The 27518-nt window shown below is 40.8% G+C and overlaps 1 protein-coding gene across 2 annotated transcripts; it reads right to left on the reverse strand.

Moving 5' to 3' along the window:
* Positions 1-1915: 1915 nt before the first annotated feature.
* NREP (neuronal regeneration related protein) lies at positions 1916-27518 on the reverse strand. 2 transcript variants are annotated; one of them, XM_080371250.1, is made up of 5 exons: positions 23709-27518; positions 22931-22978; positions 21393-21455; positions 7540-7617; positions 1916-3609 (listed from the first exon to the last, which is right to left on the reverse strand). In XM_080371250.1, exons 3-5 carry the CDS (start codon positions 21393-21395, stop codon positions 3484-3486), a joined length of 207 nt encoding a protein of 68 aa, XP_080227376.1. In that variant the 5' UTR covers positions 21396-21455; positions 22931-22978; positions 23709-27518; the 3' UTR covers positions 1916-3483. The 2 variants fall into 2 exon arrangements, with proteins under 2 accessions (XP_080227376.1, XP_080227377.1); XM_080371251.1 differs by lacking the exon at positions 23709-27518 and adding an exon at positions 23083-23644.

Genomic DNA, 27518 nt, shown 5'->3' on the forward strand with positions numbered 1-27518 from the left:
GTAGACCTTCTCTCACCTTTGCTCTCAATGTAGCAAAGTTCCGTTATGCTGTGGCTGTGCCGAGCATACAGCTGGGAGAGACTCCCAGCCTCCTCCCCCGGCTCCCCGACCCAAGCCCTGATGCAGGAGCACAAGTTACACTGCTCATCCCAACCTCTCATGTGCGTGAGGGGGTATCTGTGCCCCAGGCACGAGCAAACATACCATGCGTGCAGCTAACGTCTCAGACAGTCGAACTGTATAGTTTCTTCAAAACATGCCTAGTAATGATGATCCACAGAGCATTACAGGGAAGACATGTATGAAATCCTAGGGACATTCCTTAAAATGGCCATACCATTGTATTTTTAGGTGTGGTCACTCTTAACTTTTCTCTTTTTTTTTTAGTCTTATGAAGCTGATGGTACATATGTGCCACAACCACTATTGGTAATGCGAAAGAGCATGTCATCTTTGCCTGTTTAGGAAGCCTCTATTAATCATAACGTATATGAAATAATCTTTGGCAAATTTCTGTCTCTAGAGTGTTAGTGTATTAAAAGTTGTTTTATACAGTAAAGAGTCCTTTGTGTTTATTATTAATAAAAAGACCTGTTATTTGTGGTATTCAAGAATGACTTTTCAGTTTTTCCAGTTTGATCACAGACCCTAATTCATAAGATACTTATGTCTTTATTAAAACATGGCATGTTGCTGTGAAGATTAAAAACCAGTGCCAAAGGTCAAGCAGCCATTATTTCAGCAGCGGCAAGTTCCAAAGGAGTGTGTAACCCTTTTAAATATTTCAGCTAAAAAGCTTTTCTTGTGTAGCAAATTTAAATATTACTAACAATAGGATTGGGATTTAAAGGCCTTTTAATCACCTTTCATATCTCTTTTAGAAATGGTTTGCTTAATTCCCAAAGCCAGTGGACCACAGGCTAAAAAAATAAGATTAATTAATCAATTAATGATTGCTCTAATTCTGTTAACTCTTTCTCATCACTGACATATCTATATAGATAGATGGGTGTGGGTATGTATATATAATGTTTATATCTATGTACATATACTAGAGCCAGAGAAGATAAAACTGCTTTCTAACCAGAGAGCTGGCTCTAGCCCAAATTACACTGCTGTCTGTTGTGCCTCCGATGGTAAGATTGGTGGCCATTTGGATCAGGTACTCAGTTTTCTGTGATACAACCTAAGTCATGAAACCAAACTCAATCCCTGTGTAAATTTACTTGGTGGGATGTCAGGACATACGGAATTGCACTTGTTTGGTCTCATTACTGGAAAAAGTCAGGGGAATTTCAGACCTACTAGACACACACGCACACACACACATATATATATATATATATACACACAATAGATACATATCTACCAGATATTAATTGGTAGATCACTGCTTGTGGTACTTTTTTTTTAAATCCTCTTTCTGTTTTACATGCTAACATGAAATCAATATATATTTTAAAACTTAGAAACACGTATATTATTTTTTCCCCAATAAAAGTATTTTTAGAGAGGACTGTATCAGCATTCTTTGAAATTATATTACACATGCTAGGAAAACAGCCTTTTAAGTTAATCAGAGGTAGATAATGAAATATACTGTATTTGCCATGCACAGCCCCAAGGTCTCCTCCTGGGATTACTAAAAATGGCATCAAATGTCGCATCTGACCCAGCCACTCAGCAGTCTTGAAAGCAAAGTACTCGACTACCATTGTCCAGCAGCTATCATTTTCCAGATCCAGGTCTGGCATTTAGGTTATCTCAATAGCTATTGTTTAGCAGACAACAAAAAGAATCACCTTTAACTTCACCAGATATTCCTGAAAAAACCTCAGAAGTCATGTAAAGAACAGGTGCTAACAAAGAGAAAAGGAGCCCTCCTCTTACAATAATAAGAAATAGACACCACAGCTACCCTTAGAGCTTGCATATTTATTGAACAAATCCTACTAAAATAGCTAAAATACATTGGGTACTTGTAGTGCATTATTAAAGATCACATCATTACAAAAGCCTGCATTTTCAGCAGTACACAACTGCAACTATACATAAATGCCACAACTGCTGAATATTACTTCTTGCTTTATATACAGCACAGTAGATATATCTAATCTATTGGAAAATAAAATGTACAAGAAGAGGGATACAGAAGGTGGGAAAAGGAAAGAAATCTAGGAACTGCGGTGCATGCATTTGTATTTAACAGTCAGAAGCTAAAACAGTTCAGAACAAGGCCTGCCCTGTAAAAGGAAGAGCTAAAAGACAGAATTATATAAAAAATTAAGGTGGGCTTTCAGACTGTGTCTAACACAACAACACTCCATGAGTAGATGATACTGTTTAATTTTGTGTTTTGTGTTGTTTTGTATTGATAGTAGTCTGGGAGCAAGAACAAAAATGTAAAGTCCACATGTTGACAGTACTGTGGAAATGTACTCTTTCCCCTTTAGAACTTCTCCTCCCAGAAATTTGCTGTGTTTTTTTTATTATATCCCCTATTTTATGGTTTTGAAGAAGACATTAAATTTGTCCCTTCTTTAAAAAAGGCTATTTAAAAAAAAGGCAAAAAGCAAAAGAGATTTTGAGAGGTTGGTGGAAAATTATTGCTCATCTTTCTCCATTAGGTGGATAGGAGTCAGAAAGGAGATTTTACGTAAATTACAGTTTTGTGATTGCTCCCACTATAACTGCATGTTTGTGAGTGGACCCTGATAGGGAATCAGTTCCTCACTTGTACACTATAAGTAGTTACTCACCTACCACACTGAATAAGAAAGCCACACTGAAGACACAAGTAAACAAGTCAGTCCAGTCTAAAGAACAACATTCAGAAAAACAAAGTACCAACACCTTCTCAGAACATGGAAAGAAAAAAATAACTCCATCAGAGCTACCTTGCCAAGGAGCATATTTAAAGTCCAAAATAGCACCATTCATCAGTGTCTCAAATCCCGTGGCAGCATCACAATCACTTACCACAAGGAAACCATGAGTTTCATACTACTTCTATACATCAAAAGAGTACATGGATAAAATATAGAGATATACAGACAATCAATGAAAATAAACCACTAGGCTTGCTACATCTAAATGAAAAAAAGGGGGACTCTCAGCCTCTGCAAGAAGCAGTTTGGGATGGTGGTAATGGAGAGAGCAGTTTACCGGTTGTGTGTGTGTGAGCAGTGGAGTTTGAGTAGTGGAATAAGACATTGCTGTGGTAGAACCAGGCCTGAGGGCCCACCTGTAATGTTTGTAAACATGGATTCACAGTGTGAAATTCTGAGAGCTTTCATTTGAGTCTGAATGCTAAAAAATATTTTTATGGTACACGTTTATCCACTGTTATTCTCTAAAGCAAGGCTCAGAGTCCCATAGTTTCTTCTTACACTTGATGATTTACACAGAAACAATTCCCGATACATGACACCATGACCTCATCAAACCCATACACCATATGTAATACAAATGGAAAAATTATGACTAAAAAGAGTAGAGGTAATCGATTTTGGTGAAATGGAGTCCATCGCCATTTACTGGAACCAGGCATGCCCCTTCTGCCTCACTTTTCTTCTTGCGATTTACTTCCTTCGAGATGGGGAGACTTCCCTGCAGAAAGGAAAAACGGTGTTAGCTGTGTATTAGCTGTGCTTCGGAGAAGTCTGTTCGGTGGGGTCCTCCCTGCTGTTATCCTATGTTTTCCACAGTGCCCTAGCTGAATTCAGAAGTAAACACCTACTAAACTTGTCTGGATCCACTATAAATACTAATGCCACAGAGAGCAAAGGATTGTTCAAAAACCAGGCAGCATCTGAGGAAGAGTCTTTGCTTGGGGATGAATGAGCGTCCCCCAGCAGACAAAACGCAAAATAAACCATCCTCCACAGCTGAACTGGGGAATCCAGATGCTTGTTGCAGCTGGAGAGATCCCAGTCATCCCAGCAAAGTTACAGGGGAAGAAGCCACGGAGTCACAACCCTTCCTGCAGTTTGCCACCGGCTGTACATCCCTACCCTATTCCTCAAAATTACTTTTCTCGCTCCTGCCAAACCAAGCCATTTCTGTGCCCTTCATAAGAGCTGGGACAGCTCAGGTGTAAAACTGTACCTGCACATGCTGTGTGTGCAGTAGTTCTGGCACACAAATTGGGCTGAAAAGGGGCAATTACCTGCTTTGCACACATGAAGCGCAGAAGGCAAGCACAGTGTCCGAGTGTCATGAATGCAAAACTTGTGTCCACAAATTGACGGACAGCACCAAGTGCCTCTGAAATGTAACTCAGTACCAACTCGGGTAACCAAAAAACGAATGTTAATTGTATTATCTAGCAATAATTAATTTGTTTGCTTGCTTTTTTTAAACCCCAAGCTTACTTGGCCTCCAACATAAAAAGTGTATCTTGGCTATGAAAGATCGTCTTATTATTAAGAGACCCTTTTACAGCTTAGACTGCTCATCGTTTAAACACCTTACAGCTTAAGCAGCTAGCATACACTAATAAGTGACTTTCCTATAGTACTTCATTGAAATGAGTACTCTGAAGACATTGTAGTGTGTTACCTGTCCCTGAACAAGTAAGGAGGTGGTGTGCCGTACCAGCCAGCTGCCTTAGACAGAGTTTTTTCACTGACTGAAGTCTATGCCTACTCAGCAAAGTGTCCAAATACGTGTTTCAGTTTAAGTCTCAGAAGGAAGCCTAAAGGCTGAGCACTAGCTTAAAGTACTTTATTCATGACATCTCACTGCGGGATCTTAAAGAATGTTTAGCTAGTAATAAATGTAAATCCTGGAAAAAAATCTGTAGTTTCTCTGTTTAAGAAGTGTTTTATTGTTTTTATTGCTTAGGACGTGTTTGTTGTATAAGCAGAATGCTTTTAGCTTATTTAAGAAATTGAAGCTATCTTCTCCAAGTTGATTTTTTTCTGATGTGAGAGTTGTGAATTTCTGAATTAAACACATAGCAGTTGCACAACTGAAAGTGCAATTTTCAGCAGTTTTCCTTTCCTGGCTCCTCAAAGCCCTAATTTCCACTGGAATGTCCATATTTGCTATATTTACTTGTGCTGGGAAGGAAGCCACCCCATGGCTCTCCCACTGTCTTTATCATAGTTTACAGGATAAATTCTGCTTTCAGGTAGATTAATTCCCCTGGGGCTCTGCACTGCACACAGCCAGGAGCAGTTTTCAGGCTGGACAGGGTAAAATTCTTTCCTAGGGGCAAATGGTGCCATCTCCCTTTGGGGCATCAAAAAAATGGAGAAACTGAGCACACTTCAGCCAGTACATGTGCAGAAGGGCTCTGCAAGCCAGGGGAAGAAACATACCTTGCCTTTGCTAGAGCCAAACTGGGGGTTTTGCAAAAGACAATTTCAGACTGACAAAATAACATTTAAATTTCAGCGACTGCACAAACCTGCTTCCTCAGAGGACTCTAGAAAATTCCATCTTTGTGATAGTGTTTTTGCTTTTTAGTTGAGTAGATTTGCTGCTTGTGTATCATTACAGGATATGAGAAGAAAACTAGAAACTCACACATGCTAACAGGCACACCACACAGACCAAAGGTCTGGGCAAATTTCCAAAAGCATTGTGTTGGGTAGTTCCTTTTCAGCTGTGAAAACAATCTCAGCCCTGAAATTCTGCCATACAATCATAAGATAAAAAGTCCCATATGACCCTTCTAGGTCTGGAAATAAATTGTCTTTAAGAAATGTATCCTTTTATATTTTTTGGTTGCATGAAAACAAAAAAGCACTTTTCTCTGAAATATCTTTCAAAAAATATATTAATTTTAATTTGTTCTTTCAGTAGTTCAAGCTGTTTAACATTGAGTACATAAAACTGTTGAGCTGAAGGACAGAGCACTTTCTGCAGTCTTCCTCAGCAATTTACCCTGATTAATTTTATAGGATAGATGAAAAACATTAGATTCCAAAGACACCCAGTTTCTGTTAAGGGTGGTACTTTGCTAGAAGGTGGATTGTGTGCAGCTAACAGTCAAGGTGCTTTTAAAGATCAATTGTGATATAAAATCTGGAGCTAGTTCTAAAACCTGGTCCTTTTAAGCATACACTAAATATATTTTGAAGAACTACATAAAGGCTACAAAAAATGCATTCTATTTAAAAAGCAGGAATGCAATCACTTCCAAGTAAAAAAAACTATAATAATTTTTGACTAGCTGAGAAACAATTATCCCTTTTGATAACCTTTTTTAAAGTTATGTACAGCATAAAACCATGGCTATTCATAAATCCAATATAATGCAGCATTGTTACTACACTGCACATAGCTCACAGCTTCATTCCTGTGTTTCAGGAGCAACTTTGTTTAATGATGAATGAGAACTTACTAAAAGCTGCTAACAAAATTTGTAATAAAAATCATCTGGTTAACACACAGCTGATTCATAAAATTTGCCAATTCATTTAATATAAGTATGACCATATATATATATATATATATATATATATATATCTCACATTCATCATAATCTGGCATTGCTATCAGCCTACTCAGCTGAACTTTTGGAATACTTTGAATGTTAAGAATGGCAATACTGCCATATATGTTAATTTAAAGACTGGCATGCTGGCACAGGAGTCTGCAAATAGCAGACTGCAAGTAGCCCAGCTATAAATTTTAGAGGTTACTTTATAAAGAAATAGTGTGGAAAACACAGTGTTATCTAGATGGAATAGCAGAGTTTTGTTAACAGGGAGCTGGAGTCTAGATAAGAATTGAAACAATCAAAACAGTTTTCCATGTGCTCTCTTCTTTACTTACCTAATTTTTTTTTTTTTTTTTGCCAGATTTTGAGTCAGTAATGAAAGGGGATATGAAAATAAAACAGGTACATTCTGTGGTTCTGAGTAACTGTTGTATTTTCCTACTCAAATTTCGTATTGTTTCACATTTATGAAACCAGCAATGGTAACAGAATAAAATCTCACAAATCTTGTCTGACAAGCCACATCTGCATTTATGTTGGGGTACTGCTTGTCAAACTCAGATAAAAACTGCCATGCTTTGTATGCCTGTTACTCAAGCCAAGTAAAGCACAAACAGAAAACACAAAAGAAAAAGAAAAGCAACACTACCACCTTCCTCCTCCTGCATAATCATTGACTTCTTCATCTGCATTGCTAAGAGACAATCACCAAAATCATGCATTCAAAACTCAGATCCTAAGCCTGTAAAATCATGAGACAGGCTTAAGAAACAGAGCTCTTGAAAATTAGTATGTTTTCCTTCCGGTATGTAGCCAGCAAGAGTCCCTGTTTTCTGCAAGCCTGAAGGGTAAAAACATAATTTTAAAATGAAAGCTGAAATCTTCAGTTAACTGCCTGGGTCAAGGAGCCAAGGCTTTAAGAAAAACAGAATACCATGAGACTCGTGATGAAATCATGAGAGCTGGCTACTCTCTTGAAGCAGTCATAAAATAAAACCCATTGAACTTTCAATATTTTTTTTTTCCCAGAAAACTCTCATCTTATTAAACTGTTTATTAGATGAAACAAATTACATGAGTAACTTTACCTTTGGAAATCCCCCATCCTCTTGGCTGGTTGGAAAGATCTTCTGGCTTACCCAAATGGTTAACCTTGGTTGATAAACCTGTAGTGACATAAATATATACAATTTCTTACTAACAAAGAGATATTCATTGAATGCAATCAAGTGGTGTTCATGTGACAGGCTGCATTACTAAACCCAAGAGTCTAACGTCAGTTGAGCTTGGCCCAGAGACCTAGCTGCCTTTTTTGCTCAGTACATATTTTTGACTACACACGACAACAAGATCTGTCCCTTGAGTATTTCAACTATATTGTTTATGGCAGTCTGCATTCAACAGGCTTTTTAAAAACAGCATAGCATGGATTTTTTTGCAATGTCTGTAAGAAATCCTGTATAAGAGGATATCCATATTAATAAACTTACTGAAGATACTGTGAGACCACACATCCACTCTCTTCTGCCACAAGTCACTGGCAAAAGGCAATTTAATGAAGTTTATTGCCTTTATTGATGACAGCAGAGACAAGGGCAACACACCTTTGATAATCCTTTCACAATGAACTGTGAACTAGAATTTATTACTATCTAAGATCATTGCCACAGCTTTAATTTTATGTTAGCACCCTGTATTTTAGACATTAAAGGAATTCCAACACATTATAAAGACATACCATAAAATAGCTGGCAGCAGGGTTTAACGGTTAAGGTGCTGGCCTATGACTGTGACAGGAAAATATTCCTATGGAAAATGCATCAGATCCAAAGCCAGCCACTGACTACAGCAGGAGGCTAGAGTGAATAAACGCCAGGCTAATGTATCTCAGTTACAGCGAATCTGAGCTGGAAACCTCCTGTGCTTCAGTTCCTCAACTTTGGGATGAAGATAAGAGCATTTCTTCGTCTCACTCTCATTAAACACTGAAGTGGTGAGGTACAAGCTGCACACAACAGTGAAGATCTTATTTTCCTGCTGGGTCTGCTTCCTGGGCCTCTGGGGTTTTGTGAATTGAACTCCTTCTGCACAATGCCTGAATGTCAGATTGTCAATGTTTTGAGTTGAGCATTATAAGTTACACCATTTGAATTTGTTTGCACTTTGGGAACCAAAACTTGCCCTGTCACTTAAACTCCTGGTGGGCAAGCTTTATGTACCTCCCTACTATGGTATTTATATTGAAACCTGAGGAAGGTTTTCATTTCTGTGGAGTTGCATGTTGGCTATTAGTCGTCACAACCAGACTAGATGTAGCTTGGAGAAATTACCAGAAGTTTACTTGAATTATCTTTCCAAGAGAAAATTCTGAACTCTACTATAAAGTAGGAAACAGAGGAGGGAAATTTAAAACACAGAGCCTAAGGCAGTGCCTGCTCTGACACATTCTCCCATGATTTTCCGCAGTACAAACCACAGTGCTTTCTACTGTTTAAAGAATCAGATTTTATTTCACATTTTAGATTACTGTATATATGATCTCAGACAATCCAAGCTCTCTGGGTATGGCCAACATAGAATAACTAATGCACAGCGCAGGGTACTCTGCGAGTCCATCAGTTAATGTTCACATTAATAATTTCAGACACTGGAATGAAAGACACAAAATAACCCCTGAGCTCTCCTGTTGGTATTTATAATCACTGATTACCCATCCTGCAACTATGACTTGATTTTGCTGTGTAGTCATATTTTCTGTATGAAAACTCATGGTGGCAAACAGCAATAGCAGTTCAGCTCTACCACAGGACATGCATGTTCAAACCAGAAAAGTATACAAAAATGTGTATTTTCACTTTTCCTATAGGAGGGTGGAATAAACGTCAGAGTACAGTATTATTAATCATGATGAATATGAGTTTCTCTGTTTTCCATGGAGTGTAAGATGTGTTCAGGTTAGCCTATAAGCCTTGTCATCCCTATTAATATTTTAACAGGAATAAAATAAGCACCTGCAGTTAAATGACAAAGAAAGGATCCTCAAATTCATAAGAACTTAAAGGGACTGCAGTTTGAGGGTAGGAGGGGTGACAGGCAGGCATAAAAAGAGGTAAATTGTAAGATATACTCAACTATGCTCCAGAGTTTAAAACAAAAAAAAGCAAAATAAAAATCCACTAAAACCTACACTACCACCACCAAAAAACCCTACACACAGAGCTACCTTCCACAGTAATTTTCTATGGGAAAAAAACTAATAATCCTAAATATCTCTTCAAAAACAACTACTGTGGCCAATATTGGTAGATAACCACATGGACTAATCTACAGACAGTAACTGTTCTGCTATAACTGTACCAAACTCCTGAATGGGCAGCCAAAGGACTTCAAGAATCTGCATTGTGAGCAATGCTAAAAGGCTGGAGAATCATGGTTTGGATCCTGGATAAGTGGAGGAAGATTCAGGAATGGGAAAAAGGATGCTGGTGTAGAAGAGTCTACTAAGGACTTACTACAATCCACCAGGAGGAAAAAGAAAAAAGAAAAAAAAAAGATGTCTGCTGTGCTATATGTTTTATAAAATACAGAAACTACTTAGATATTCAAATATACTGATAACTAGGGTGTTAGAAAAACAGCAAGAACTTTTCATCAATTACAGCAGCTCAAAACAACTGGCATTAATGTTGCAAGATGAGCTATAGAGAGAGAAAAAGTGCAAAGCAATGCTCCATTACAGAGTACAATGTAAGGCTTACAACATTCCAGCTGTTAGCATGAAGAAAACATTTCTAGATAACTGCTTCCATTGATACACACTGTATTTTCATTTCTTAGTATTTCCTGTGTGACTATTATGCGAGTACAGGCCTGGCTTAAATAACCAATGTATTGGGATTCAGAACAGAAATACTGAACTTTAGGATGGACTGATAACTAAAGTTACTGTGAGTCTATACAATGCATATAAATCATATGCTGACTCAAATTAATAGCCTTAGTATTTGATAATCCTTAGGAAAAAAATCAAGCTAGAAAACTTCATCCATAAATTATCAGTGGATTACCCCTAAACATCTGACTAACAGCATTACTACCCTTGGAAGTCTGCCTTCCTGGCAGAACATGTGATACACAAAACCATTCACTCTCACTTTGAGAAGTAAGGGGAAAGAAACCTAGTGATCTGGGAAGTGCTCTCTGAGACAGTGTTCTACAACAACAAGCAATTCTGCCCGCCAAGTCAAGCCCTGCTTGAAATAGGAAATGATGATCTATGAAGAGTATTTTCTCAATCCTTCAGCCTCCATCCTCTTGAAAAGATAAACATAATAAAAACTAAGATTAAAAATCAGGAAAAGCAAAGATGTTTTATTTACCAGCCCTTACAACATTCAGACTCCAGAACTACTTACTGCTACTTTTTTTTTTTTTTTCTCAAAACCAGAGGGATTTCTAGAGTAGATTTTTCTTTTCTCCTCTGCCCAACAAACTGAGAAACTTTTTCGGTATTGCAAAAGATCTGTTTAACCAGCATTTCAAAACTCTAATGCCTATTCTTCCATTGCAAGCCATGCCCTCTTTAAGGAACAGTAGGTGAGCACAAATATTTGTCCAGCTTTAAAACCGATAGCTGGACTAAATCTACTGTGTAAGTCACATTAAAATGCTAAAACTAATTTCATGCTACCCACTCTTCATTCCTACTCACTAAGAGCATCTTTCAAACATTCAGATGTATCCATCAAAAGGAAAAAAAAAAAAAACCAAACAGATTTAAGGCATGCTAAACTTAGCGAAATGAGCACACTCCTATTAAGCATTCCCAAGGTTTTTACAGTTAAGAAACAAGCAAGAAAGGCCACAGGGTTTTTTTGGTTGGTTGGTGGATTGGTATGGTTTTTTTCTTTTGTTTTTTCTTCATGGGGACCACAAATTAATTCCTGTTCATCAAGTCTCATTCGAGACTTACAGGAGTTGAATTTGACTGCAGTCTGGATTTCCAAACCACCAGCTTAAAGAAGAAGACCAAGTGCTCTGACTACATCAGCAAGCACCTTTTCAGAAGTTTCAGATAATTTCTGTATCATATAAACCAGTTCTGTTGAGGGGGAGGAATGAAAAAGAAAGAAAAAAAAAAAAAAAAAAAAAAAAGAAGAAGAAGAAATTATGACAAATAATCCAGAAATTCCTAATTCCACATAAAAGATGGTCTTCTCTCATAATTCTAAACTAGCCTACCTAAGAGAGGAAAAGGAAAAAGTAGAAGGGAAAGCTTTACCACACAGATTAACAGTCTAATAGCAGACACAAGATGGCCATGTGCTGAGGAAATGAGTAAAATGGTAGAGGTATGTGTTGAAGAGAAGGAAAGAATGGGGCATGCTCTTCCCTGACTCAGCATGAAAACTGCGCTTGTGCAGCTGTGAGGACTGAGGGCCCTGTGGGTCAGGACTGGGAGAGGACATCTACCTACCATGCCCCCTCAGGAGATGGGCTGTACAGCTGGAAAGGAACACCACTCCTTATTTCTGTACCTATATTTCTTTAGTTCGGGGATTTCTCACCATCATTGCTCTGTGTTGCAATGACATCAATCAATAGTATCGGGGTCCTAGAGGAAAAGTTGCAGATGGTTTCCTTTGTGGCTGGTCTCAGCATCACCGAAACTGTCTAGCAGATTGTCTTTCTAAATTGAGTCCCAAAGCACTTTCTTTTGCAATAAAAATTATAACATAGTTGCATGCTAAGTTGAAACAGTTATAACTTTGCAGGTTTTTTTGAAGTTTCTTAGTTACCAGCTGGTTGGAGCTGTAGTGACCTTTCCCAGCACATTCTACCATGCGCTTCTCAATCGCCCAAATGCCTCCCACTGCAGTAAAAAGTTCTCTTTGTAACCAACAGCCTACCATCACAATCCAGATGCACAAACAGAACATCTTACCGCACCACTGATTGAACACCACATAAATAATTCTGTTAAAAAACCTAATTCATTTTAAAAAACACTGGAAGGATAGCTGGTGCTAGGATCAATGTATTTACTTAAGTGCAAGTGGTGAACTAATGCTCCCATCTGCAGTAGTTTATTTTTAACACTGAGAAGACCATTACAAAGGCATGTAATATTCATGTCCACCATGTTCCAAACCTAGCACACAGGGTTTAATACATACAGCAACTGTCGGGTGAATGGTCGCTGCTTCTCAAGAGTTTAGCTGGGTCACAGTCTGCTATCCATCACCTCTGTCCTCTGAATCTTCTGGAGAGGGCAATGACAGGGCTACATCAACAGTGCTCTTGGCTACTCCTTATTTCAAAGAGTCAGTGAAGTTTTGATGAACCTTTGCTGTATTTAAGAAGTTGTACTTGTGATCAAATGGGATGCTGCTGTTGCGATAGGCTGGCTCTGAAACTGGCTCAGTGAAGAATTTTCCCTATTGAGACATCAGAAAACCCAACTTGCCCAAGTTAAAATGCAACTTAATTACCTTTGCTTAATTCTTTAAAAATACTGTCAATGTGGTTCAGCAGGTGTGAGGCCTGCCAGTTTTGTGAACTTGATCATCACAAGTCTGAGCCTCTGTTTGAGGTACAGCTGGTAACCCCAATAACCTAACTCCACATTTTCAGTATACTGTCAGGGCAGACGGCTTCTGTATCATCAGTGCTGTGAATATTCAAAAATCGGGGGGTGGGGGGGTGGGGGGAATAATTTTCAATCCTTTAACTTGGTTAATGCCACACAGCAGATAAAGATAGATAAACGGTTTGAGAGAACTGTTGAAGAACTGTATGATCATTCTCCTCCTGGCTGGGATTGCTCCAGGTGGCCCACCTTTTTGGTGAGACTTGATCTGCCATTACAGTAATAATGAATACATGGCAGTATCTCAGCAGGACATGGCAGGACAACTGCACACCTGAACTTGCCTTTGACTGCTCTGCACCAGCATCATTTGCTGGCTCTGCCTTTTCATGGGGAAGATATTACTGCTGCTTTTTATTCCTCCCCATCTGATGACTCAAACTCACAGCCACATAGAGATGAAAAAGACTAAATGAGACAAGTATGCTTTTCCTTGCATCCCCCTCTTCATGCTGCACATGAATTAGCAACTTTATTCATTAGAATTTTTTCGCAGTTCTTGTTCATCACTTCTTCAATTTCTGTCAATTTCACAGAATAGGATGTCATCTGCTCCTTCCCTACACAACATAAGTAAGTGACCTTGGAAGCAGTTTTTCTAGATTTTAAGTACAAATCGTCTCCTATAAACCCATCTTAATTCATTGTTTCTTTCATTGTTCTCAAAACATCTAGTTTCCAGGCTGCACTGAAGTGTCCGCTCCTCTGTAGTCTCCCACCTTGGCTCATCTGTATCAGCTTCTTCAAAGAATTTGCTCCTATCCTCACCCACACTATACGAGTTGCATCTTTTACATATGTACTTAGAGCATCCCATGACACATGTAAGAAAATTAACTGAGTGACTGTGCAAAATTTGCTAAAACATGCTTTTAAGACTAATGGGTTCTACTGCTGCAGAGCCTTTTGCTGCAGGAAAGGATGCTGGTAGCTAAGCACTTAGAGCGGGCACATTGTTCCAAGTCTCTTACATGACTACTGGCCTCCAAAACTGAGTGAGTATGGTGTTGAGGAGGGGGAAAACACAAGCTAATCTAGCTTGAGTATATAGTCACCACACTCTGGCCAAATTGTTTAGCTGATAAGAACACTCAACAGAAACTTTAGCTGTTTTCTGACATACGTGATTGAATGAGGTTAGTTATAGTAAACACTTTCTTTTTCCCTGGAGAGGAATCCTCCCCACACCTACCTAAGTGTAACGCAACTTTTAGACAGATCAGTTTGCACTTTTCTGCACTAGTAAGGATGAATCCAGCTTGTGTGCTACAAGTGCTCTCATGCTGCTTTTTTACTTCATTAATATGCAAAAAACATTGCAAAGCATTGTTAATATTTACCACACATATGAAGAGTAAGAGAAAAAGAAATCAAGTGGTACATTGTGAATGCTGTCATAAATGCTCACCCAACTTCTGACTGAATTCATTATTTTAACAAAGACACTCATTACCAGAGTATCACACTACTTGAAAGGAAAATAAATGCAATTATTCCAGAACAATAATAAACAAATGTATATTATATGGAAAGCTCCATTAACCCATATAATGGCTGCAAACTACTTTATTCCACCAGTAAATTTCTGTGCATGAACTCTGAAACTAAAACATTACAGAAATTGAAATAACCAAACGATGCCTCCAGAAAACCAGACTCAGAACCCAGTGCAACCCAGCACCTTTTCCGCTTCATTTCGTTTGCCTCTGCAGTACAATGGTAGCTTTTGTTGTTTTACTTAACATGCACACACAGAAAAACAACAGTTACAAGCCTGAAAATTAAAATAGTATTTGAGTTTTCAGTCAATTACAAAGGAGTTTGTAATTTGCTCTTCAGTGCAATAAGGTAATGAAAAGTTTAATTAATAACTATTTGTATCTACACCTAATGGTAACTGCAGAGCAAGATGCAGAACCAAGCCTCTTGTTACAAAGTCAGGTGAACGTACAGCATGGCAGCAAAATTCAGTACCAAAAAGGCCCCACAGTTAATTTCTTCAGTAGTTTCATACCCGATAGTGACAAATTACTGGATCAACAGACGTGGAAGAAAAGCAGCATGCTCACAGACTGACCGAAAAGTCCATTTAGCCCAGTCTCGCCCTCCACTGAGTTCTGATCTTAAGGGAAAGACCAACAAGGACAGTGGTCAGTAGGCAGACCCTGAAGAGAGAATAGCGACAGCCCAAAACAGTGCTTCTCCTGTGTGCTCTCCCAGTTCTCTCCTTCCAATTTTGGGATATACAAAATCTTTACACCAAGCTGACTCTGCAAAAGTGTTTCATTTTTAAAGTTCATACCGTTTTTCTAAATGAATGGCCTGAATACTGTAACTTACAGAAGACTTAACACGCTGCTTTGGACTAAAACGGTTTTGTTTGTTAAGTTTTGTTTACATTTCTCACACATACCAGAAAGATGACCAGAAATCCAACAACCGATGTTCTCCAAGTGGTAGCAAGCTCACTGCCTCTGCTGCTTTCCTGCAGAGCCCAGACACAAAAGCCTTTCCTCTCATGAGACGCCAACCTCTTGCCCAACCAGCATATTTCAGACAAGTATTAAAAGCCCCAGTGGTACACTTGGAAATGGGAGACAAATCCACATTGTACAGCCAGTACTTACCTCATTAGAAGAGATGCAATGGCCACAGCTGATGATAGCGTAACAGGTGCTTGAAAGCATTATGGTACATTTACCTGCAGTCACCATATTACCAGCATCTAGTATCATTTAATGTAGCTTAACTGCTACTCCAAATACAAAACCACAAACTATCATGTATGTTCTGTCGGCTCAAAGCAATAAAAATCCATCGGTTCTGGGACTTATCTAATGAGGAGTCACACAGGAAAAGAACTTTCCCTGCCAAGTATTGTTTCTAGGTTTTGTTCATGTTACCTTATACAATTACTTAGCTGAGAAAGTAAGGGTAAGGACATTTACCAATGTTTCCACAGGATTTTCTTCTGCCAGCAGGAGTAGAATTGTTTAAACTCATATTCTTTCATGATGGAGATTTATCACAGATATAGTCATGTTCAAACAAAGAAGGAAGATAAAGAAGGATGATTTGTTCCCTTCTCTAACTTAAATCTTTTTGAGTAGCTCTATGATGCCAATGCATGTCTTCTAAACATGAGTGCTGTAAGAATTCAGGAGTTCTTTCTGATAATATACATATTAAGCCAAGGCTTATACCACCTCCACTGAGAACACACAAATTTACTTTAACTTTTTTCAACTTACTCCCACACAGGTATGCTACTCTAGTAGACAATAAGGTTAGTATTAACAAAATTAATCCAGAAACATTTCTTCCTGCAGGATGAGAAAACACTACCTGTTCTGAGGGTGGTGTAAGTTTTTTTGTGGGTTTTTTTTTGTGGTTTTTTTTTTTTTTTTTTTTTTTTTTTTTTTTTAACGCAGTATTTACAGAAAGAAACATCAGGGATCCTCCCAGGAACATCTACATAGGGATTCATTCAGTAGTGCTACTGTGAATTTGCCACACCAGCAGTCTAAATTGAATTTCATGTAGCACTCAATGATTCATAGTATTATTCTACACTAAACATTTGAAAAGAACATTTTTGCACCTTTCCAGATTGCACTGTCGACCAATATGGCTTCATGAGGTGAAAAGATATTTGAAATAAAAACAAAATACAAATATTTAAAAATATTTTTATTAAAATATCCTGTCCCAGACAATGATAACTACTGGGTTATGTTTATGAAGTTGTTTGAGGGCTATTTAATGTAGTCCCTCTCCCCTCTCTTTAGCCATACACACAAGGATCAGAACTCAGGTGTGGGGCAGCAGTATTCCCATGTGAAAAAAAGAGATTGTTGGGGAAGCCTTTGGATCCCAAGACTTAAAAATCAATAAATCAATGTCATGACTGTAGTATTACAAGGTGTATATTAATTCTCATTGCTGACTTTCCAAGACACCACCATTTGTTAAAAAACATTCAGTGAAGATTTGTCCTGGACAAAGTATTACATAAACTTCCGATCTCATGTGTCCACACAGTTCTGTTCAGATAAAGTATGCTGGTGCATAGTCACAAAAATTTAGCATTCAAAGCATGCATGTTTGTGTCTGGGTAGAAACACATACATACAGAGCTTTTCTCTTTTACTGTGTATAAGAACTGTACCACAGAAATATCCACAGCATCTACATCTTGGGACAAAAATCACTTTTTCTGGAACCCCACTTCAAATTTCTCTAGTCATAATCAAGTAAAGGTGTTTTTTTGTGCAGTTGAACTGCTGACTTGACAGAAGTATGGCAAAAAGTGAGTTTGTATTTCTCTATCTATCTTCTAAGCTGGAAAGGTTTTAATTCTAGAGTTTTCAGGAATCAAGTGGCTTTGAGCAAACTGCACCCAATGTATTCTTCATGCACAACACATAAGCATAATAAACAAGCACAATATGCACATTCAGGCGGCCAAAACCGCTTAGCTTTCATCCCTCTCAATTACTTCTCTTGACCAAATTCTGCCCATGGCTACACATGAACAGAAGAGGATCTGATATAGTCCTGCAGCTCCCATGCCATTCTGAACTGCCATAAAGGAGAGCCCAGTTCCAGTACCAGACTTGGAAATAATTAACAAAGTATGAGTTTTCTCATGCCAGATCAGGAGCTGCATTTGTCCACTGTCTGTCTAGTATTAGGCTGGATATAATGTCTCATCCTAATATCTAATTCTTCTTATTCCTCAGAGCACATAAAAGGTTCAAAATTATGCCTGCCTCTGCCAGAACAATCCCAGGCTCCATTCTCCACAGATAATCCTGAAGTTATGAACAATTGTTCCAACTAAGGTGAAGTAATTTTATAGACACAGGAAATTTCAGAACATGTAAAGAGATCTGCATATAACTCACGGGAAAAAGGCTATACTGTACAACACGTAGCCGAGAGATTTCACACCACTAGTGCTTAAGAAAGCCATCTAATTGTAGTAAATCAGAATTAAATGAATGAGCTGCTTTAGAATATCTTTTTTTTTATTTTCAAGTATGTGAAAACTAAAGGCTGCCCAGGCAGATGGTGGAATTACCATCCCTGGAGGTGTTTATAAAATGCATAGATATGGTGCTTAGGGACATGGTTTGGTGATGGACTTGGCAGTCCTGGGTTAAGGTTGGCCTTGATCTCAAAGTTCTTTTCCAACCTAAATGATTCTGTGATTCTACAAAAGCGTCAATACGAGTAGGAGAAAAGGACACCCCTGAGTGCTTCAGAAGCAAACAAATGTACCGCTTTGTCCAGTGTCTAAAATGCCTGCTTGATTTTTCTTTAAAAACATTTACCATTAGAAAAAGCCTTTCCTGGTTTTGCTAGAAGTCTCCTCTGAGGTCACAGGAAACTGGCATTAAGACTTCCTTGCTCTCACTCTTCTGACAAGATCCTTTATTCCAATGACAGAATTACAGAGGCCAAGCATATTTTTTTCTTAACTAGCACTAAAATCTAAATTTGTATTTTATGACATGCAGCACTTCCCATGGAGGTGATGTGCAGAAATTCTAGGAATTGCAATAAAAAGAGCAATTAAAATCACTTCAGGATTTTATACACTGCACATAAATACAAAAGGTTCTTTCTTCCTTTGGGTGGTCACTTAAAGAAATACAATACACAAGGACAGATCCTCAAATGGCAGGTGTTCTTGTGTAAGATGGCTCAAAATGTCCATGAGTTAAAATTATAATAATAGAAAGTACATTTTTCTGCCTTTCAATTTCTCTTTAAATTATTGATGATGTTATTAAACAGCTCCAAGAAAGATTAATTAGCCAGGTATGAGGAAATCCTAATTCAAACACTAGGAAAAGGAGAAGCAGCATTGAAAACTAACCTTCTAAGTTATTTGCTTTTACTTGTAAGCAATTTTAAGAACAGTTTTATGGCATAAGAACACGAACAAACTAACAAGGTAAGACAGTGAAGTTAAACCAGGAATTAATTTGTTCTCACTCAGCAAGTTTATTCTGTTCACTCTGAATTTTACTGTAAGCTTAACTAAATAATTAATGAACTTTCAGTTTAGCAAAGGAATAAGCAGGCTGTTTTCCGCTATTTTTTAAGGTTTAGTTCAGCCTGGTGAAATGTAACAGCTAAACTTCCACTGACTGGTGACAGCAGGATAGAGCCTTTGCATATGCTGTTAGATTAAAAACAATGTAAGCACTTTTACAATCACGTATTTCAGTGTAGAAAGTGTTGCTCTGTAAAGAATTCTTCCTGCAAATTAGAATGGCTAAGGAAACACTTGCAATAAATACAATATGCCAAAGCCAAGTGTGTCCACTACTGCAAGGAAAGTATGTCAGTGGTCTGACTTAAAATTACATTCATTGTTACTGTGCCAAAAATGAAAGAAAAGGAAAGAAAAGGTGGTTGTAGGGGATAAGACTGCCAAGTATCACATTTTAAGCAACCTTGCAAGCTGGGGCAAAACCTAGTCTTTCCTACACTGAAATTCTGATCAACAGTCATGAAAAAGTAGAATTAGGCCTTTTCATAACAAATAAAAGAACTTGTCAAAAACAGCCAAATGAGATTTTTTTATGTTACGCTGCAGAACTAACAATAGGACTAGACAGGTGGGTAACTACATTTTATTTTTTTTTTCTGCATTTCAAAAGTCCTAAGTTGTACTTTATATTCTGGCCTGGAGACTGGCTTTACAAAACTGATTTCATTGACTACTACTGGAACCTTGCTAGATTTATAGAACCATCTGCTGGTAAAAATCAGTGGCTCTTTTATGCCTAACTAAACTTAAAATAATCTTTTGTTCCATAGATAGGCATATATTGCACATAACAGCCTGCATTCCATCTGAAAATGTGGGCTGATTGTCACCTTGGTGTTGGTAGGAAAACAGTTGCCTTATCCAATATTCCACAGTTGTGTGAACAAAATGTATTTTAACATGATTTCCATTCACAGTTTAAGTGAATCATTTCCCTTTTAATTCCCCACCCCCAACTATTCATTTATACACAGATGAGCAAAGCACTTTGATGAAAGTAGGTTCCAGAATAGACTAAAACTCCAGAATTTGCAAGTTTATTTTTGCAGATAAAACAACAAGCCAAAAAAAAAAGCCTTTATAACATTACATATTTGCTTATTTGAAACATCCTTTGATCATCCCTCCTCCCCCACATCAAAACAACCCCACAGAACCAGAGAAGGATACTTAATGCAATTATTTTAAACCAATCTTAATATGTCCCCGAGAACCTCACATTTTGGAGAATATTCTCTACTAATGTACACTCCATGCAATGCTACTTCAGACAAGCCACTGCCCCATATAAATTAACCGGTTTTTGACCACGGTATCATCACGTAGCCCCCCAAACACGTTTACGTCTGTACATGTATTCAGACATCCTTCAGTGATAACTGCATGGTCAATCAAGAACGCTATATGACTACACAGCACCTACACCAATTCTGCCTACTTATATACTTTTTTCTGTAAAAAAAAAAATTTCTTTGTTCTGCTGATTCTCAGACAATCCTTTTTAGAGAATGCCATATTTAGAGAATATTTAGACGTATACCATTTCACCCTTAAAATTAGGTGTTTGTCAGCAGTAATATCTCAGAATATAACAAATTTGCTTTAATCAGTAAAAATATAAATACAACTTGCACTGAAGGAAACAGGTTACTGTGGAACATTGTTCAACAAATACAGTCCAGCTAAGTGCCTCTAGGTTCAGTTAGGCTGAGGCCTAGCCATTTTTTCTGGAACAGATCTGTATCACAAAGAAAGGCTAACCTTCCAAAAAAAATTACCAAGTAAGAAAATCCAGTTTGCATCTTCCGTAGTTCCCTGACAGACTAACATTAAATCTGCTTCACTTACTAAAAGCAATGACCTATTTCTTCTTTCTGGGAGGAAGGTGGCAGGGCTGAAGTTATTGGATATTGTTTTCTCTGCAAGTATTCCCACATGTGTTATGATGTATATTTTTCATAGTAACCTAAACACTTCTTGTTTCAATTAAATAAGCCTTACTGCACAAAGAGGGATTTCAGATTTTTATTCAAAAAATGCAAGAAAATCAAAGATCCAACATACGGAGGTTTTCAGAGTACATCAGTCATCGTATGGCAATTCCCCACAGCCTCAAAAAGTATGTCTTATAAAAGGTTGTATTTATAAATAAGTACTGGGTATGGGGAAAGAAGGTTTGTATTTATACAAAAAATTATTGATTCTTTGCTAAAGCAACCAATTCTTACCATTTTTAGATTCTGTTAAGTCTTGGGATTGCAGTTTCTCTCAAGTAGCACAAGGAGAACAATCTGAAAACAATTTAAAAAAATTAAAAATGAAAAAAAAAAGTAATTCCAACTGTCACAATATTTAATAGGGTTTTTTTGCCAGCATAACAGTGGCCATGTTATAAGTAACAGAGACATGTATAAGCTTCAGTGACTAAGATTAAAGTCACGCAAATTATTCTAACCACATGTATGCTTATATATCATGCATGTCTGTACTTTAGTGGTCTGTAGGCTTAAATATAGGACAAAGGAATCCCTGGTACCAGGAACTGCAGAACCCCACACTATTCTTAGCATTTGGTACATCTGTGAAACTCGAGTACTATACCTAAGGGTTAACACACCTAAAAATCAGTTAAGACGATAAAAAACCCTATGCTTACTGTAAAGGTGGTCCATTGTTCCCAGGCATACTGCAAAGCGTGGGTTTTTTGCAATCAAGAAACAAGTAAAACAGTGTCAGGTTTTCACGATGTAATGGCCCAGAGAGTAGGTATTTTTGGAAATGGCACTGCATTACATAACCTCCAGCTTTTTCTCCCTCTCTATTCCACTACCCCCCCCCCATTTTAAATAGGGAGAGATAAAAAAAGAGAGTAGGTCCTACCTCATTTAAACGGTACCTTAAATTACCACTCTTAACTGACTGAAACTGTAGCATACCTGCTTTATCAGTTTTCATATAGTGACCAAAATTAAAGTTCTCTTCTATTGATTATCTATTTCTTACCTATAGTGTATATGTATGAAATGTAATTAGGCATGAGTCATATGTTTACACACAGACACACACATACACGTTGGATTTAAAACTGCAAACTCGTATATCTATAAATGTACACAGAAACGTTTGGAAAAAAAGCACAACAGTAAATGTTCACCAAAATACGGTTGCTTTGGGTTTTTTTTTCCTCTCAGAAGAACCACCCAAAATTTAACTGCTGCACATGCAAAAATGCAGAAGGCTGTTGCAGGAATGACTGCTTTCTAAAAATAAACGCCGGCAGCCTGAGAGGAATCCAGTGTCAGGGCGGAGAAGAGGGAGATTCGTTTTATAAGGGAGAAGAAAAGAGATGAAAACCCAATCCGAGAGCCTTGCATGCATGCTAAAAAAGCTAAATGCATTAGGTTAAAAAATGCATTTTGGTGTTTGTGGAGTGCAAAAGCAAGAAAAAGGAAACAGTTTTAGAAAACCACTTCTCATCTCCCTTTGCATGTGTGCAGAAAAAGCCCCAACCTAGAAATCCACCCTTAAAACATAAAGACAAAGAGTTAAATACATATACTGCACGTTTTCTCATCTTTAAGAAAGCCTGTTTGGAAATGTGCACCGAGAGGGGGAAAGGCAAGCTGCAGCAAAGTCCACCTAAGGACAAAGGGAAATTAAAATAAACAAATTGAGAGAGAGAGAGAGAGAGATTGAGAGAGAGAGAGAGAGAGAGGATTAATTAAAAAAAATAAAATTCTGTTGGATTGGAATTGCATATACTTACAGACAAAAGCCCCCGCTCCCTGTTCCCTTTCTGTCCCTTCTACATGATCTGAAACACAAATGTGGATTTTAAAAGGGCAGCATGCTACAGAAGGGAATTTATAGTTGGGGGAGTGGAGAGAGGGTAGGGGGTGTGGGGAAGAATGACTGCACCTCTTCCAAAGTGCAGCCTTGGAGAAAAAAGAAAAAGGGGTGGGGGTGGCTGGGGGAAAGTCTCTCTCAGGCTGGATTTTGGTTGCCAGTACTGGTTATATTGAACAATGAGCTAATTCTGATGGTAGCTGGCTGCCCGCCAGCTCTCCCCCCTCCCCTCCCGTCCCCTCCTTACACATACACACTCCCCCTGCCTTGCCCGCCCGCTCCCGCCCGCCTCCCCCCGCCCGCTGCTGCAGCGCCAGACTGCTTAGTCTGCAATAATCCGCAGCCCCACGTCCCCCCGCTGTCTGGGAGCCAGGGCACCGGCCGCTCCGCCGCCGGCCGCGCTCCGCCGGGGGCGGGGGGCAGCGCCGGGCCCCCCCCGGCCGCCCGCGGCGCTGAGGGGAGCGGCGGGGCGGGCGGCAGCCGTGTGCCGCTCGCGCGCGGCCGTTGGAGTCCCCGCGCGCCCCGCGCCGGGCAGCCCCTCGCGCGCGGGGCCCGGCACCCCCCGGCAGCAGCAGCGGCGCGGGCCGGGGCGGCGTCCAGGCGCGGAGCGGGGCCAAGGCGCTGCGCAGCGGCGGCGCCCGGCCAGCGGCGCGGAGCGGCGCGGAGGGGAGGGGGAGGGAGCGGGAGCAGCCACATACTGTAATAATAACCCTGCAGCGGCAGCAAAGGGCATCTGAGGAGAAGGGGAGGGAGACGGAGGCAGCCGCTTCGCCTCGCCTGCGGCTGTGCCCGTGCCCGCGCCCGTGCCCGTCTGGGAGGGAAGAAAATGGTGGGCGGGGAAGGAGGGGGCGCCGCGCCGTGACACGGGCGGGCGGGGGCCGCCGCGGGGAGCGGGCCCGGCCCCGGCGGCGAGGGCGGGCGCGGAGGGGGCCGGCGTCTCGCTCGCTGCCCCGGTGACCCGCTGGCTGCGGGAGCGCCGCCGTGCCGGCCGGTCCTGCGGCTCCGCCGGGTGCCGAGGGGGCGCGGGGCCGCCCGCAGTCGGGGCGCGGTGAGGGAGCGGCGGGCGCGGCCGGGCCCCGCGGCCGGGCCCCGCGGCGGGGCTGGCTCCGGTGGGGGCGTCAGGCGGTGACACCGCGCGAGCGGAGCACGGGCTCGTCCCGCAGTGCAGGCGCACACCGGCACGGCAAGGATGGGCGCCCCGCCGGCCGCGTACCGGCAGGACGGGCAGAGGCACAGCCCGGCGGCGTCCCGCCAGCGCCGTGAGCCGGGCCGGGCGCAGCCTGCCAGGGAGGAGCCCGCGGGCCCCGCAGGAGCGATGTAAGTTCGCACGTTACCAGGAGCGGGCCCCGTTCGGAGCGCGGGGCGCAGGACGAGGGGCCCAGACCGCAGCGCAGCGTCGCGACACAACCGGCTGCTGCAAAGGCACCGGAGGAAGCTGAGCGGTGTAGGCTCAGTGCATTGATGAAGAGTGCCTGCACAGTACCTCTCCCTAAAACGCTATACGGGGATATATATGGCCAAAAAGCTGAGAAACAAGTGGTAAGGAGCTGATGCCCTGTTACCCTGCAGCCTGGGTGGGTGCCTCCCTCAAGGTTAAAGTATCTGAGGCAAGGGTGATTAAAATGGTGTGAAATCATACATGCTGCAGCGTAACAGAAGACTCAGCCGACTCTTATTAGGTTAGGTCTTGAGCAACTAACCTTGTTTTTTTTTTTTAAATCCACTTTCATTTGACTCCCCATGAAACTGCATTTTTCTGTGCTTCACATAGCATTGCCATTTGTTGAGTGGAATCAGCTTGCTATCACATCTCTGCACCTTCCTGAATAGTTACTACATCTCTGGGAATGCTTTGCCAGCCTGTCAGCTTAAGGAAGATTCGGCAGCTGGAAAGGGGGAAATGTGGGACACAAGCAGCCCCTGATATTTAAATCCCTGGCAACCTATGACAGTAACTCTTATCTTCAGCGTTAGGGTCAGATCATTATCCACAGAAATACATAGTTACTACCGCTTGCCTCTGTTTTGCCTGCCTCCACAGGTTGTCGCTGATCAACTGTTGAGACTGAAGCACATTACAGTTTGTACATTGAAACTTTTGAGATAGTCATATTCTTTTGCTGAATAGCAAATGCTAGCTACCTAGTGGCACTCAGATAAGAGCAATGGGGTGCCTTTTTGACCTGGGGAGTGTGTCCCCTACCTGGTGAAGTGTCAGAGATTCACCACTTACAAAGATTTGGCACTGGGGAATGAAACTACATACCAAAGACGTCACAAGGTGGAAAGCTTGCATTAACAAAGCCCCTAAGAAGCTGAAGTGGACAACCAACACTGAGGGGACAGGTAGGTTCTTTTAGGTATCTTTGGCAGAATGATGACAGCATGAAATCATAGTTACAATTCAAGCTTTATATTCTTAACAGAATATTATGACTAGTATAGCATTGAATTTATGATTTGAATGGCAAAAGGTTTCTCTAAGCAGAATCAATATAGTACAATCTATAAGTAGCATCAAACAGAATTTGTAATACAACCTAACTTATAATTTCTCATCTCCTAGATTCTAACTTATGACTTCTAATCACCTGGACCCTCTGCAGATCAGGTCAGATCTTAATACCTGGTTTGCTGTATCAGTACAACAATCATAATCCGGACTCAGAAATTGTATACAAGAATATAAGTCACTCAGTCCATGGAGAAAGCAGAGGACGGTGGAGGTGTCCCTGGCTGCCAGAGGGACCCAGGTCTCACTGTCCAGCAGCAGCTCAGCTCCAGGTTCCCGCTTAGGACTCATAACTGCTTGATTTTATAGACAGTGTTCTGGGTGGTTACGCCTCCTGGTCTGTGATGGGGCCATCACCACCACTGGCTTGGCCCGGTGCCTGGGGCCTTCAAGGCTGTTAGGGAAGGGGTAACATCTCTGGTGCCCAGGAGCCTTGAGGGAGGGGAAAAAGAAATCTGTTTGGTTTGTCTGCTTTGTTCACAGGACATTCAGGGCCTGCTAATGAGAGAAAGCAAACGAATACGTGACCCCTTGGTCAGAAAGAATACCTGCTTGCCTTATAAAACAGTGTTAGTTATGCTAATGGCATTACCAGGGTTCAGGAGCAGGGAGTACTGGTCACAAATGCTGAAGTGGACTGAACATGCCAAAGCTGGTGTAAAGCATGCTGGATATTATGTGGCATTTTCTGAAAGGTTTTGAGGAGACAGACAAGCTCCCAGCTAGAGCTGTGGTGTCTTTCTGCCTCTCCTGCTGCCTCAAAACCCTGTGGGCCCAGCTATGTAGTCCTTTCTCCATATATACCCACCACCACTCTGCACCCCATTTAAGAACCTATCCACAGCCTAAAGTTCCTGTTGAAACAACCAAGAATGGTTGTGGACTTATGGAAACCTCCATCCAAGCCCTTAAATCCTTCCTTTTCTTCCCAGTGACTTGGTTTCTTACCCCAGGTACGCAACATGGTTTGCTGCACTGTTTGTGGTTGACTGTGTCTGGAAAGTCCTACCTGTGTTTTTTGCCTGTTGACAAGCCAAGTTGCTAGGATTTTTCAATAGCAAAAATCAAAGCTCAAAGTCTGCACTATCTAGTTCGGTTGTAGTGTCTTGAATTTCCTTTCCCTTAGCCAGCTTCCATTAGCAGCTCTGATGGAAGCTGGGAAATGAAGGTTTAGCTGGTAAGAGGAGTAAGAGGGCAAAAGCCTGCATGGGAGAATAGAAGGAGGCAGTCTGGCCCCACTGTGGGACAGGAGAGGTTCTGCCACCACTGGTTCTGGAAATGTAATTACATGTCCAAGATTTACAAGACCAAACCCTAACATGGAAGATGTTGATCCCAGAAAATGAGGTGGAAACTGAGAAAGGTTAACAGCCAAGTCAAGCAAACTGTTAATCTCTGGAAAACACTTTTCTGAAGTTATTATCATGGAATCATAGAATGGTTTGGGTTGGAAGGGAGCTTAAAGATCATCTAGTTCCAGCCCCCCTGCCATGGGCAGGGACACCTTCCATTAGACCAAGTTGCTCAAAGCCCCATCCAGCCTGGCCTTGAACACTTCCAGGGGTGGGGCATCCACAGCTTCTCTGGGCGACATGTTCCATTCCAGTGCCTCACTGCCCTCACAGTAAAGAATTTCTTCCTCATATCTAATCTAAATCTGCCCTCTTTAAAGCTGTTCACACTTGTCCTATCACTACATGCCCTTGAAAAAAGTCCCTCTCTGGCTTTTTTATAGGCTGCCTTTAGGTACTGACTGGCTGCTATAAGGTCTCCTCAGAGCCTTCTCCAGGCTGAACAACCCCAACTCTCTCAGCCTGTCTCCATAGCAGAGGTGCTCCAGTCCCCTGATCATCTTTGTGGCCCTCCTCTGGACTCACTCCAGCAGGTCCATGACTTTCTTGTACTGGGGGCCCCAGAGCTGAATGCAGCACTCCAGGTGGGGTCTCATGAGAGCAGAGTAGAGGGGGAGAATCACCTCCCTCAACCTGCTGGCCAT

Source organism: Falco punctatus, assembly GCF_963210335.1.
Source record: "Falco punctatus genome assembly, chromosome: Z".
Taxonomy (NCBI): domain Eukaryota; kingdom Metazoa; phylum Chordata; class Aves; order Falconiformes; family Falconidae; genus Falco; species Falco punctatus.

Bases quoted from the DNA above. Each gene is read 5' to 3' on its own strand.
- NREP (XM_080371250.1), bottom strand. The intron at 3,610-7,539 runs GTAAAGTTACTC...TCCTTTCTGCAG, and splicing joins AGGATGGGGGATTTCCAAAG to GGAAGTCTCCCCATCTCGAA.